The sequence below is a fragment of the Mytilus trossulus genome, chromosome 14 (assembly GCF_036588685.1).
Source record: "Mytilus trossulus isolate FHL-02 chromosome 14, PNRI_Mtr1.1.1.hap1, whole genome shotgun sequence".
NCBI classification, from domain to species: domain Eukaryota; kingdom Metazoa; phylum Mollusca; class Bivalvia; order Mytilida; family Mytilidae; genus Mytilus; species Mytilus trossulus.
Window position 1 is genome coordinate 46,075,800 of NC_086386.1, and position 15,507 is coordinate 46,091,306.

General features: G+C 31.8%; 1 protein-coding gene across 1 annotated transcript; it reads left to right on the forward strand.

The window, feature by feature from the left end:
* Nucleotides 1-2,522: 2,522 nt before the first annotated feature.
* LOC134697812 (uncharacterized) lies at nucleotides 2,523-15,274 on the forward strand. Its single transcript, XM_063560099.1, has 7 exons — nucleotides 2,523-2,629; nucleotides 3,904-4,050; nucleotides 5,876-6,152; nucleotides 8,657-8,985; nucleotides 10,808-11,028; nucleotides 12,626-12,752; nucleotides 15,198-15,274. Exons 3-7 carry the CDS (start codon nucleotides 6,127-6,129, stop codon nucleotides 15,272-15,274), a joined length of 780 nt encoding a protein of 259 aa, XP_063416169.1. The 5' UTR covers nucleotides 2,523-2,629; nucleotides 3,904-4,050; nucleotides 5,876-6,126.
* The last annotated feature ends 233 nt before the right edge of the window (nucleotides 15,275-15,507 follow it).

Below are 15,507 nucleotides of genomic sequence, written 5' to 3' on the forward strand. Positions count from 1 at the left end.
ACCATCATAACAATACGGAAAAAATATACGAGAAGACGACATATCGATAACCAACCACGTGATCCAATACTTTATTTCTAAAATGAAAACGAGAATAACAAGCGAAAATGGAATGGTTTCAATTATCACTTGATAATAGTATGTATTTTCACTTTCATCAATTAAGCATGAACAAGTTACCTATTATTCAATGTAATACAAACGTATGCTTATCTCAAAATATATATCATAAATTTAAAGTATTTTCTCCTTTATGTCCTTTCTTATCACAGCTTTGTGTTTTGGAATAAAAATTTGTTAATCACATCTACCATGTAAATGTACAAATTACCTACAAAGGATAGTCTTACATATCATTTGCAAAGTTCAAATATTTACTCCAATCCTATTTGGATATATTTCAGTGATACGAATATGCAAACTGCTTTATACTATATGATATATTTTGTAACGTGTAACTTAATATGTAACAGCGCACAGGAAGACATTTCATCATACACGAATAACTGAGTTGGTAATGTGTAAACGAAATTTGAAATTTGAAAATCATTGTAATATTTTTGAAATACTTACGTTCATCTTTTCATTCTGCATGAGCATAGTAAGGAATGCATCTCAAATCCTAAACGACCCCTCTCAGATAAAAACCAGTTTAAAACTTTTTTCAATATCGATCACTTCTTTATTTACAACACTGTTAGTTGTAATCATTAGCCACGTCACAAGTGCAAGGTCAATAATTGTCATTATCACTAAGGTTATCTTTTTATTTCTTTATATCAAATAACACGTATCCAAATTTTAAAGTAAACAGATGCAACAGTTGAGGTCAGATATAAATAAATATATGTTTATATATTTTTTAAAGGTTTTTCAATACTTAGTTCCACATAATGTATGAGTAAAAGACAGGTATGGATACTAATCATTGACACGGACTAAAAAGGACCTGCTTAACATTCCGGATAATCTCAAATGCCCACGAACTTTGGGATACTGACTTGGGGATACTCTTTCTTTAGTGTGTAATGTTAAGTTCGATAAATTATTGTTTTGCATAATCGTTCTCAGATTGAATACCTATAAAAAAAAAAAGAGGATGTGGTATGATTGTCAAAGAGATATATATCTCCATAAGAACCCGAATGACACAGAAATTAACAACTATGAGTCAATTTACAATCCTTTACGGCCTTCAACAATGACCAAATTCCATACCGCATACTCATCTATAAATGGCCCCAAAATGACAAATGTAAAACATTCAAACGAGAAAACCAATTTCCTGATTTATGTACAACAATGAATGAAAAAAGTAACATATCAACAAACGGTGACAACTTAATTACAGGCTCTTGACTTGGAACAGGCACATACATACATACATAATGTGCCTGGGTTAAACATATGAGCGGGATCCCAATCCTCACCATAACCTGGGACAGTGATATAACAATACAATATAAAAATAAACTATAAGTATGACAAACATACTGCACAGGTTTGAAGACAGTAGGAATCATATCATCCGCTCAAACATACACATTGTAAGTAAGATTTGACTTTTAGAACACGAATTCAAATATGAAATTGTCGATTCTAAAGAAAACACATATAACATATTTTTGATATATCGGTAAGTACGACAATAGTATTTAGAAGAAGAATATTTATAAAAATACTAGTTTGAGGCAGCATTCTTTCAGTATACGTTTTCAGTATACGTAAATAAACTCATCATAGATACCAGCATACAAATTTTATATTTACGCCAGACGCGCGTTTTGTCTACAAAAGACTCATCAGTGACGCCCGAATCAAAAAATGTTAAAAGGCCAAATAAAGTATGAAGTTGAAGAGCATTGAGGACCAAACATTCCTAAAGAGAGTCGGAAGATACCAAAAGATTGTTCAAGTGAGATAATTATTCACATGCCACATGGTCGTGTTGCACATGTACACAATTTTTATCAGTCAAACTTGGAATGAAACGTTCAAAAAAAATAGAACTCGGTAATCGTAACAATTGGATCATCTTCTTTACCTGTGAAATAGATAAGTAATATTCAACCAACTCGTGTTGTTGTCTGTATTTTTGTCTCTCTCTCAAATGAATGACGTTATAACTTCGCCATAGCCACTTGAAACTCTTGATATGTAAAGCTCAATATATGCAGCAACTTTCTGACACGCAAATTGTAATAGGAAAAGAAAACTCTTGAATATTGTTTCAACAAAGGAATATAAATACTAAAATGTTTACTGTTTTTTTTTTATATATAATTGGAATTTTCAGGAGATATAGAAAGGTATATCTTGAATGGCCCACAAATTTAAAAAATGAAATGTTCTTCTCGATTTTCTTATTCAGTTCCATGCTCCTGTTGCTTCCAATACTTTCTGATTGATTCTGTGAAGTACAGTTATACATGTGTAACTCGATGTTATAATTACAAAATTATGCATACTACCATGTTTTAATGGGATTACTTCACTAGGCCTGACCAATTACGTATATTTAATGAAAATGAAAAGTGAAAGTAGTGTCAATAATGCATGAAGTATCCTATGTTTACTGTAGAAACCATGGGAGTGGTAATGTGACAAAATACATCAGAGGAAGAACTTTGTAAGTAGAAATTGATTTATTTTTTAATGAGATGTCTCAATACATAGAGAATAATACATGCCAAAATCCGTATCATATGTCGTATCATCCCGAGACACCAATATCAGCCCAAGGGCCTTTAGGCCTAAGGGATGATATTGGTCGATGGTGATACGGCATGTGATACGGATTTTGCCATGTATTATACGCTTTATCATGTATTTCAACAGGAGAGTTATATTACATGGACTATTTTCTGATCTATAGCACGGGGTTACCTTCAGTTCTACTTTTGTTTTGTTTCAAAGCCTTCAAAGAACTGCTCAATTACTAATCCAAAGCACCTGTGTTACCTTACAATTTGCGTGCTGCTGTTTTAAAAAAAATGTTTATTAGGTGTAATACCACCAAATCATGGTACGTCACATCCGGTTGCATACGAAAGTAGGTCTAAAAAAATATTCCCTTGAATTTGACCGTTGTAGATAATTAATCCTACATTTTATTGCAGTTAATTTATTTCTGAGTGATTTCTATATAAAATTTTGTAATCTTGAGGTTACATGGTGACTAAACCTTGTACACAGATAGAATAAGGGGAGAGATTTGATTGGTTAACTTCCAATGATGGTTATTTTCTTATATGCAATGAAATGGTATGTGAAACTTTTTCTATAGAACTGGACAGGATAAAACTTTACTCATGCCAAGTATTTCTTTATTTGAAACAAAGATAAATTGTACAAAATTTTTGGAAAAGTGCAAATTTAACAAAGACTAATAGGGGAAAATCAATGGTGGTATTACACCTATTATTGTATTTTTTTGTGTGTTTTGAATTTTATATAATTGCATTTAGTATGTCAAAAATATGAAAATTTGACGTTCGTGACGTCACATGTTTATACCAAACAATGACGTCATTCAATAAATTGCGTCACGCCCGAATGACCGTTCTATTTGACCTATTTTAAGAAAGAATATTTCTTAAGTTCAAATAATAAAAACTAACTTTATTTTTAAAAAAAAGTAAGGGTGTGATAAAGGGTATGCGATAAAGGGTGCGCATCAAAGTTGCGCGATATGGATTAAACAGCAGGCTCTTTATCAAATATTCAAAACTACTGTATTTACTACTTAACATATGATAAAAGTGTATAATCGAGTATGAAATATTTGTAATAAGATATGATTATGAAAAGTTTCCATAAAGGTGAATCCAAAACTTTGATTCGAATAAGTTATGTTTCAAAATTCATATTAACTAATTCGTATGTATCGTTTCATTTGTCAAGTATGTATATGTGTGAACAAAGGATCGTTCCAAAAACAAAAGTCTGCTAATTCAACAAGAACGTCTAGTGAAAAAAGAGAGTAGTTAAACATGGATGAGGATGAATCGTATGAAGAAAACTCCATCGAAGATCTAATTCACGAACGAGGTACTCTATACTTATTAATATAATTCAGAGGTTTTACTCAAATCAAGTGAGAAGGAGTATTGTAATCACACAAAGTTATAAATTATTTTGTATAACATAAGATTGGAATGTTTTGCTACAAATATATGTTTTTAAAAAATAAATTCGAGATCATTGAAATGCACTGTCATGTAAATTTGAATAAGAAAATATTGTTTTCCAAAAAACAAACAGATACTAGTACATACTATTTATTTTTTGGTATATTTTCTTTCAATACCATTTTTTACAGAGGTTTAGTGGGAACATAATTAAATCAATACATCAGTAGTTAAACTATAATGAATTTGACGATTTTAAATGTCCTTCCGTTTGAAATCTTAAATGGGGAAATACGTTTAATGAATGAGGATGTGTAATGAGAAAAAGACCCAATATAGGTTCATAGATATCCCTTTCCCCCAACCCAGCATTTTAGAATTGAAAACATACGTATATATAGTAGGTGTTTATTACAAACAAGGATTTTCAAATGATTACCACAACCTTTTTATTTGATAAGAACAATATGTTGATAGAAAAACAAATTTTAAACAACGTTTTGAGAACCTGTTAAATAAAATGTCTTTACATTTTTGTTTATGTCATTATCATTTTGGCATTTGTAAAATGGATTAAACAATACAATATAGAATAGAAAAAACGAAATGTTATGTAATGAACTGTTTGATCGGTAATCAATGTGTTTATTCATCTATGCATGTGTTAGATTGTCTACATGCACGTTGTCTGCATAACTGTTGTTCAATCATTGAATAAATATTTTGATACAACTTTCAATATATAATAAGTATATTTTGGTATTTCCAAATTCTATTTTAAGTTTTACTCCACATTTTTCTTCCTTTATTTTTCAAAATATGCACCATGATCAACACAACTGGTTGGCATATTCTATTGATATACACTTTCTGTTTCAGAATTTGATTCGAATGATTTTCATATTGCCAGCCAACATGGCCAAGTAGTCAGTTCTTCTTTGTTGACATGAATTATCATAGATTAACTGTTTACAAATTTAAATGTCTTAAACACTAAGGCTTATCTACCTCTGAAAGAGATTACCTTAGCTGCATGCTAGATGTATTTGGTAAACGTTTTAGAAATTTTGGTCCTCAATGCCTCTCAACTCCAAACTTTCTTTGACTTTTAACGCTTTTTTACTCGACCGTCACTGATGAGTGTATAAGATGAACAAACTGAACAACCGAACTATTGAACTGCTACAAAAACACCCCAACATACATATTAACGAACCAGTTGATAAAAACTCTCATATTCCTGACTTGTTGCAGAAAGATTTAAGAATATATGGTGTGTTGAATCTGGTTTTATGGATAGCCACACCTCCCGCTTATATGTCAATTTAAATATATGGCATAAATACATTTAAAAATGTGTTACATCTCCACGTTAACCATTTGGGGAGGTTTTCAAAATAAAATCAATGTATGCTGATTCTGAACTCAATGCCGCATCAGTACACAATGAGCGACTGACAAAGGATATGGGGGATTTTTGTAATGATCGCTCATGTATCGTTCTATAACACGGAAGGTTTAGTTAAAACAAACTTAAGTTGACGGATATAAGTTTTAATTTCAATAAATGTTTACACAATATGTTTTTCGAAGTCTGTAATCACATTTGACAACAAAATTGACATAATGAGAGAATGTTTTGTATTAATTGGTGATCAACAATGACAGCGACTAACTGACTCAACTTCAATTTTTCAACTAGAGGGAAAAAATTGAATTCTTATTATGAAGATATTTTTTTGAAGATGCAAATGAGGTAAATCAAGATTTAACAGAGGAAGAAGAGGATTCTTGTTATGGACGGAAACAAGAACTTCTTCATGACTGCAAGCGTTTAACCGAAAGTGCCAAAAAGCCATTGAACGTTGCTGTCATTGGACCACCATGATGTGGTAAATCGTCATTCCTTAATACTCTGTTTGCTAGTCTAAACAGCGATCGCTGGTACGAATATGCTAAAAGTGGTAAATTCGGAAACCATGAAGGTGTCAAGGGTATGCAAGTTACAAGACGTCTGAGAAGGTTATCTTTTTTTAATTAAAGGTTTTTGATCTGCCTATCAATTAATTTATGTTCTCTGTTTTAAATATTGAAAGTTTTTGACATCTGCCAGAAGATGAAGATATTATTTTATAAATAAAAAAAAAAGACATCTGCCATGACTCTTGTAAGTTTAAGTCAACAATATGTCAGCATATCAAACTTCTTGTTGCTATAGGTCATGAATATTAGAATAAGTATTAACTTATTAGTTGGTATACTTGTAGTAAATGATTTTCATTTTACATAGGGTTAATAATTTGCATATCCTTTTACATGTTTGCTCCCATGAGAGAACCTTATATATGTCGTGTACAAGTTGCAATTTTGTACAGGTTATAACATGTACAAAAATATTGTACATGTTATAACTTGTATGATGCAAAAATACAAGTTATAACATGTACAAAAGTACCCCATACATGTTATAACCTGTACAAAATATTACTTAAAAATGGTTTTAACTTGTACAAAATTTAAAATAAATCTTAAAGAAGTAAAATATACATTTAAATTCATCAATGCATAAAGAACAACAATAAATAGGCTAATATATCTTTATATCAATATCTTTGGATCTATTCTTCAACATTGTTGGCCTTCAGCATGACTTATGTAAATTTATAACTCACTTTTTGTTTTTAAACTATAATATAATTGCATGAGGCGAATGTCATTTTGATGTTTTAAATATTTATCATTTACTTTGAAAACATGTATTTGTAGTCTTTGGATGTTGTCTGCTCCATTTGTGGGTTGTTGTCGTTAGACACATACCCAATTTCAATTTTAAATTTAATTTGTAGACACATCTATCCTGGATATCCTCTTATGTCTTTTAGTGTCAACTAGAATGAAAGTAGTTTACTATTGCCTTCAAAGTGGACACTCACAATTATAATTCATCAAATTAAGATGTCCATAAATAGGCATAAGAGGATCTTAAGACATGTCCTAAGATACAAATGTATATTGGTCGTTTTCAAAAAATGTCGAATTTTCAGTATACCCATGCTAACTTTTTTTATTTCTAATGGAAATTTCAGTTGTAATGGTTTAAATGAAAGCTTGTCGATTTGTGATTCAGAATATTAATAATAAACACACCTTAAATCTATTTTGATAAGATTAAACTGCATTTAAGACCCATTTTGGGGGTATTTGTCTGCGTACAGTGTCAGAAAATCACAATTCAAATGATTTTTTTGCAATTTTCTGATCGGTTTGATATCTGCAAAAGGTACTTTTTAAGAACGTTAAATATTACTTTAACGAAAAATCGTAGCTTCTATATCAAAAGTACTCCATTTTGCAAAAAAATCATTTGAATTGTGATTTTCTGACACTACGCAGACAAATACCCCCAAAATGGGTCTTAAATGCAGTTTAATCTTATCAAAATAGATTTAAGGTGTGTTTATTATTAATGTTCTGAATCACAAATCGACAAGCTTTCATTTAAACCATTACAACTGAAATTTCCATTAGAAATAAAAAAAAGTTAGCATGGGTATACTGAAAATTCGACATTTTTTGAAAACGACCAATATACATTTGTATCTTAGGACATGTCTTAAGATCATCTTATGCCTATTTATGGACATCTTTATTTGATGAATTATAATTGTGAGTGTCCACTTTGAAGGCAATAGTAAACTACTTTCATTCTAGTTGACACTAAAAGACATAAGAGGATATCCAGGATAGATGTGTCTACAAATTAAATTGAAAATTGAAATTGGGTATGTGTCTAACGACAACAACCCGCAAATGGAGCAGACAACATCCAAAGACGACAAATACATGCTTTCAAAGTAAATGATAAATATTTAAAACATCAAAATGACATTCGCCTCATGCAATGATATTATAGTTTAAAAACAAAAAGTGAGTTATAAATTTACATAAGTCATGCTGAAGGCCAACAATGTTGAAGAATAGATCCAAAGATATTGATATAAAGATATATTAGCCTATTTATTGTTGTTCTTTATGCATTGGTGAATTTAAATGTATATTTTACTTCTTTAAGATTTATTTTAAATTTTGTACAAGTTAAAACCATTTTTAAGCAATATTTTGTACAGGTTATAACATGTATGGGGTACTTTTGTACATGTTATAACTTGTATTTTTGCATCATACAAGTTATAACATGTACAATATTTTTGTACATGTTATTTTTGTCCATGTGATTATGGACTTTCCTAATTGATTTTCTTCTGAGTTCAGTATTTTTGTGATTTTACTTTTTATAACCTGTACAAAATCGCAACTTGTACACGACATTTACAAATGAAACATCTTATCTCTACAAAAAAAAAGATAAGATAAATATATGTCAACATATGATTCTTTTTAGTCTTTACCGGTGTGAATTAATTCGTAAAACATTTATATTGAAATTCTTGTTCTCAGGTCATTTCAGGGATTAAAGCTAATCAATTTGATATCCCCTTCACTTTTTGTTTTCTATAATATTTCAGCTTCACAAAAGAAGAATACTATAGACAGAACGAACAATGTATGTTACCTACATTTATAGATATGACAGGATTTGAAGATGATGATTCAGTGATAACTGAAGAACTCTTATATCTTGTCTTCTGTGGGAAAGTTAAAGAAAAGGAGGCGTTAAATGACATGGAGACATACGGAAGATTGAATGGAATTGCAGCAATGAAAGCGATGTATAGAACTAGATTATTTTCATACAGACCAATAGATAGGATCATCATTGTGTGTTCGTCAAATCCAGATTCTGCTTTGCCTACTGCACTATTAAAAACAGTGGTTAATGTTGCCAATAAATTAGGTAATACCGATATTAGATATCACATTTGAAACTTATTCGTGAATTATATTTATATATATATAATGATAAAATTTATAACTTCATGTAATAATACCATAGATATCACTTTGATTTATGTTAGTTTGTTAAAAGATATTGGGAGAGTCCTGTAAGATATGCGTTGTACATAATTAGCCATGTCTTAAAGCAATAATCAGTTGATTAAAGAAAGATCTAAGATATATAAAATTGAGAATGGAAATGGGAATGTGTCAAAGAGACAACAACCCGACTATAGAAAAGACAACAGCAGAAGGTCACCAATAGGTCTTCAATGTAGCGAGAAATTCCCGCACCCGGAGGCGTCCTTCAGCTGGCCCCTAAACAAATATATACTAGTTCAGTGATAATATATATAAGTATAAACGTTTGATCTGTAATATGTGCGATTGTGCTCGAAACATGTTTGTGAAATGTTGACGAAGTGTGGATTCTCATTGTAAAAGAAAATGCAAAAAAGAGACACTTTTCTCGATTCTGATAAAATTCATGCAATTTCCTCAGTTTCAGTTTGCAACCTTGATTTGCTTCTCTCTTCTTGGTCGAGTTTAGATAAATGTTGATTAAGATATGATGAATTACGACTTAAAATCCAAAGTTGATGAATACATTTATGATAGTATGATACTAAACCCCTAACGGGAGGGATTGTGCCTGATATTTATATGATGAAGACATAATATTTCAATCAGTTTAGTTGAGGCCTGGTAGTAGTCTGTTGTTATTTATGTATTATTGTCATTTTATTTATTTTCTTTTGTTTCATCTTTTGACATCGGACTCGGACTTCTCTTGAACTGAATTTTAAATTGCGTATTGTAATGCGTTTTCTTTTTCTACATTGGCTAGAGGTATAGTGGGAGGGTTGAGATCTCATAAACATGTTTAACCCCGCCGCAATTTTGCGCCTGTCCCAAGTCAGGAGCTTTTGGCCTTTGTTAGTCTTGTATTAATTTTAATTTTAATTTCTTGTGTATAATTCGGAGTTTAATATGACGTCCATTATCACTGTACTAATATACATATTTTTTAGGGGCCAGCTGAGGACACCTACGGGTGCGGGAATTCTCGCTACATTGAATACCCATTGGTGGCCTTCGGATGCTGTCTGTTCTACGTTTGGGTTGTTGTCGCTTTGAAACATTCCCCATTTCCTTTCTCAATTTTATCAGAAGCTGGAAAAATTAAATGAAGCCTTCTATAATTTGATGTGGTTATTTATAACTATAAAAGAGGGGCGAAAGATACAAGAGGGACAGGTAAACTCATAGATCGAAAATAAACTGAAAACGTCATGCAAAGAAAAAGAAGACAAACAGACAAGTAATGGTACACAAGACATACCATAAAAATCTAAAGACTAAGCATCACGAACTATATCGCCATTTGTTTCTAACATTTGCTACGTTGACTGTTTGAATTTATTGATATTGATCAATGGAATACAGAATACATTAATAAATTGCAGGAGATCATTTTGTAAATGCATTGACATTTTTAAATTTTACTTCTATCAAGTGTTTTAATCAATAATCAAGGCACATTGCATAATGCATGTGTAACTGGATTAAATATAAAATGCTACAAAGATTAAACATAGTCCTTTTCAACAATTTATTTTGAAGTCTTCATTACTGCCGTTTAGCTATTCGATAAAATTATCGTTATTAGCAGTAAGAAAAGGAAAAGGTTCAAAAATGTACAATATTCCAATATTGCATAAACAATAACACTCGAATGAGCCAGTCTAAATAAATGATTGTTTGTATATCTGATTTTATAGACGTAACATTTTATGGAGTAATGACACATGCTGATGTATGTAGAGAAAAATATGGTGACAGAGTACAAGAAAGGGAGAAACTGTTAAGAGAATACCTTGGTTTACCTGGAAATAGATTGGCAAATGTAATTAATTACTGCTCATCTGTGGATCCTGATCGATCATTTGAGGATACTCTATTACCAGCTGTCGATGTACCCGTTCTGAGGCTTTTGAGACAGGTATTGCCCAAAAGTCTATTTTTAAATGCAACCGTTTGTAATTTAATTGCGATAACAAGCACAAGATACAAGAACCAAAATTGTGTTTCATACTTGTAATTGCATGTCCCGTTACGAAATAATTCCGAAGTATTGTCTGTTATGTTGGTGTTCGTGCAGTTAAGGAATATAGATGAGGAGAAATCGTGTATAATGTTACCTATTAATCAACAAATATTTAATCATAAACATGAAAGGCTGCAACTTAAGAAAAAGTAACATATAGTTTTCCAAGAAAAACGCCCAACCAACCACGTGCACTAATGTATGGAGAGAACCTCTCTTTTTTTATCCTGATCGTTAAGTACATAAAATTTTCAATAAAATTACGGAATAGAAAACGGGAGTATAGTTTCAGTAACTTTGTTCCTCCCCCCCCCCCTCATAAAAATAAAAAATCAAAACAAAATTCGCAAAAGCTTAAGCAAAACAAAACAAGTAAACAAAATTCGCAAAGCTTAAGCAAAACAAATTTAAACAAGTAAACAAAATTCGCAAAAAGTTAAAACAAAAACAAAACAAGTAAACAAAATATGCAAAAATTTAAACTAAGCAAATAAAAAAAGACAAGAGAGGTAGATTTTTGTTCATTCGGAAATAACTTAACACTTTCGCATTACGATTTCTCTCATGTTACAATTCCACTTTACTGCTGATTAAATCCAGGTAATGTTTGAATCTGCGTTTATATTTCTTGAAACAAATGGGTAAAACATGTGATGATCACCTAAGTAAAGCCCGTTTTGAAGAAATGACAAGAAAAAATGTTTTACCAATTATGTGTCTGGTTGCTAAATTGCATATGTGACTACCGAACAACCATATGTAAATAAGTTTCTATGTACCAGTTGTTTGGGTTTTTCATTTACAAAGGATCAACATATTAACACTTCATGGTTTAAGAAAATATTATAAGTGCATAATTAGTGCGTGTGTGTTTGTGTATGTGTGACTGTGTGTGCGCGTATTGATCTAAATGATTTTGTTTGTGTGTTGTGATGTGTGTGTTTTCTTCTTATAAAGTAGATAATTTACTTTTGAGCGTTGAGAACTTAGTCATCTGTTTTACAAAAAATGTAATGACAAAGATACCGAACTCTCAGGTTGATTAAAAAAGGTTTGAAGTTTATAAAACGTGACAAAATTAAACGATTAAGAAATTGACTTTTTTTTATAACAACTGCCATATTCCTGAATTGGTAAAAGACATTTTAAGTAAAATAAAATGGTGGGTTAAACCGGTTTTAAACCTAGATAAAACTATCAGATGGATGACAGTCGCATAACACTCCACTATATTGACAACAATTTGTGAACAAAACAATTAGACAAAATAGGTAGAAATGTAAAAAAGGGGTACAGCAATCAGTATTGTGTCATATATAATCTTAATCAATATTAACAAACAAATATGACAACAACAACAAAATAAATGGCATACAGAAAGCACGTAATCATTAATGTGACAATAATGGGGATCCCAGTGTGTATTTCCAGAATTGTCTTTACACAATGTTTTATCATTTCTGTTTTTTTTTTTAATCCTTTATCATTTCAGATATTGACACCGGAACCCAATGATTCAGTTATGCACTTTGAAGATTGGTTCAACATGCTGAAAGCCGTTTTCTCTACTACCAAGTCTTTGTTTTACTACGGAATTCGCTCTTTTGTCGCCGTAGACAGTAGAGTAAAACTTACCATCTTCATCGCAAGCTTAATCATTGGTTTGGTTTTGTTACTTTTCATACACATGTTATGCGATATTTATGAATTTTTCATTAGAATAAGGGATCGATAAACATTGGATCATTGGCGTAGTTAAAATATATGTATTTGCTCTGCTGTTTTATTTTGCAATTTGTTACAGTACTATGATTGTAAATGTTTTCACCAATTTAATTGATGTTTTACAAATGTAGTATATATGTTAGCTTGCTAGTCTTATTGGTTGTTCCTTATTCAGAAGAGATACACGTGGCAGAATTCATCTTTGATCATTCTGTTTAGAAAGAAGGACGCTATTTTATATTGTAAAGCAAATCTTTTCTTTAATTGTGCTATACCATAACAGTATTTATTGTTCATTTAATCTACGATTGAGAGTTTTTGCATATCAACCGTAATCTAGATCGGAAGTTTAAGCTTTGATTTTGTTTCCATCCTTTGATTTAAGTAAACTTAGATATTCGTATTCGTTTTCCACACGTGAGTGGTATCTTATTTTTGTAAAAGAAAAGGGGACGAAAGATACCAAAGGGACAGTCAAACTCATGAATCGAAAATAAACTGACAACGCCATGGCTAAAATGAAAAAGACAAACAGACAAACAATAGTACACATGACACAACATAGAAAACTAAAGAATAAGCAACACGAACCCCACCAAAAACTAGGGGTGATCTCAGGTGCCCCGGAAGGGTAAGCAGATCCTGCTTCATATGTGGCACCCTTCGTGTTGCTTATGTGATAACAAATCCGGTAAATAGTCAAATTCTGTAGGTCACATTCATGAAAGGGAAGGGGATTTGTAGTTACGACGTAAGGAACATATCCGATATCATTTGTGAAACGGTTATTCCATAACGGTCAACCAACTCGTGATGGCGCCTGTAAAATTAACTAAGAGATGATTTCAACTTCACCATTTGGAACTCTTGGTTTAATAGCTTCCTTGCGAGCAGCAACCCTCTATCAAGACAATCATGATATGAAAAGCAAGCACGGGAATATCGTATCAATTGGGAGATATATACCCCGCGTATGCAAGTGCTGCGTGAATGTTGCTACTTAGAAATGGAAAGTTCACAATTGGAAAGCTGAAATTATCTCTTTTGTCGTAAAGTTTTGCTTTCAACCGACCCTCATTGTCAATTTCTAGATGTAAGTCAAGATATGAGGCCGACTTAACTGTATCTGTAGTATCCGTTATCTCTAGTTCGATGGGATAGATGCGTTCCACATAGTCACCAAATTTTGAATTATTTAGTGAAAGAACATCATCTATATTGTAACATTATCATCAAGTTTCATGTATTAACATAATGGCTACCAAAATCGTAAGAACAAACAAAAAGGAAAATGCCTTACGAACGTCCGCCTGTAGACGATAGCGAGGACCCATCCATGTGGATAAATTAAGACATAACTAATCCAGGAATTAAGGGGATTGATATAGAAGTTCCTGCCGATCTTAATAAGCCCATCATCTTACAAATATTCAACAGTGCTTTGTTTTATATGATGAGTTTATTTACTACCACTGGGTCGATGCCACTGCTGGTGGAGATTTATTTCCCCGAGGGTATCACCAGCCCAGTAGTCAGCACTGTTTGTGCTGACATGAATTATCATTGATATGGTTATATTTATAAATTAACTGTAAACAAAATTTAGAATTTTTGAAATACTAAGGCTCTTCTACCTCAGGCATAGATTACCTTAGCTGGATTTGGCAAAACTTTTAGAAATTTTGGTCCTCAATGCCTCTCAACTTCTTACTTTCTTTGGCCTTTAACGCTTTTTTACGCGAGCGTCACTGGTGAGTCTTTTGTAGACGAAATGCGAGTCTGGCGCAAATTTTAAATTTCTATCATGGTATTTATGATGAGTTTATAAACATATATAAAAGGGTAATGACATAGCATATATAGCATTTATCGAGTTAAAATAAAATAAGGCATTTACTTAAAAAAAAGCAGGGATATAAACCAAAACCGAAGGAAACACATCAACTATAAGAGGAAAAAACAGAACATCAGAACTATTGAACTGCTACAAAAACACCAACATACATAGAAACGAACTATTTGATAATAACTGTGTTATTCCTGACTTGGTGCAAAAAAAATTAAGAAAAATGGTGGGTTGAATCTGGTGTTATGGATAGCCACACCTCCCGCTTATATGTCAATGTTAAAATATGGCTTAAATAAATTACAAAATGTGTGACATCTCCACGTTAACCATTTACTGACATGCAGGGAGGTTTTCAAAATAAAATCAATGTATGACGATGCTTAACTCCATACTGTATCAGCGACTGGCAAAGTATATAGGAATTGTTTAATGGTCGCTCAGGGATCGTTCTCTCACGGAATCCGTATTATGAAGATAATTTTTTTTGTAGATGCAAATGAGGTAAATCATGATTTAACAGAAGAAGAAGGATTCTTGTTATGGACGGAAACAAGAACTTCTTCATGACTGCAAGCTTTTAACAGAAAGTGCCAGAAAGCCATTGAACGTTGCTATCATTGGACCACCAGGATGTGGTACATCGTCGACTCGTTCCTTAATACTATGTTTGCTAGTCTAAACAGTGATCGCTGGTACGAATATGCTAAAAGTGGTAAATTTGGAAACCATGAAGGTGTCATGGGTAGGCAAGTTACAAGACGTCTGAGAAGGTAATCTTTTTTTTTATTAAGGGTTTCGGA

Coding starts and splice junctions, on each gene's coding strand:
- LOC134697812 (XM_063560099.1), top strand. CDS start 6,127: ATGCAAGTTACAAGACGTCTGAGAAG. Junction 6,153..8,656: donor GTTACAAGACGTCTGAGAAG/GTTATCTTTTTT, acceptor ATAATATTTCAG/CTTCACAAAAGAAGAATACT. Junction 11,029..12,625: donor TTCTGAGGCTTTTGAGACAG/GTATTGCCCAAA, acceptor TTATCATTTCAG/ATATTGACACCGGAACCCAA.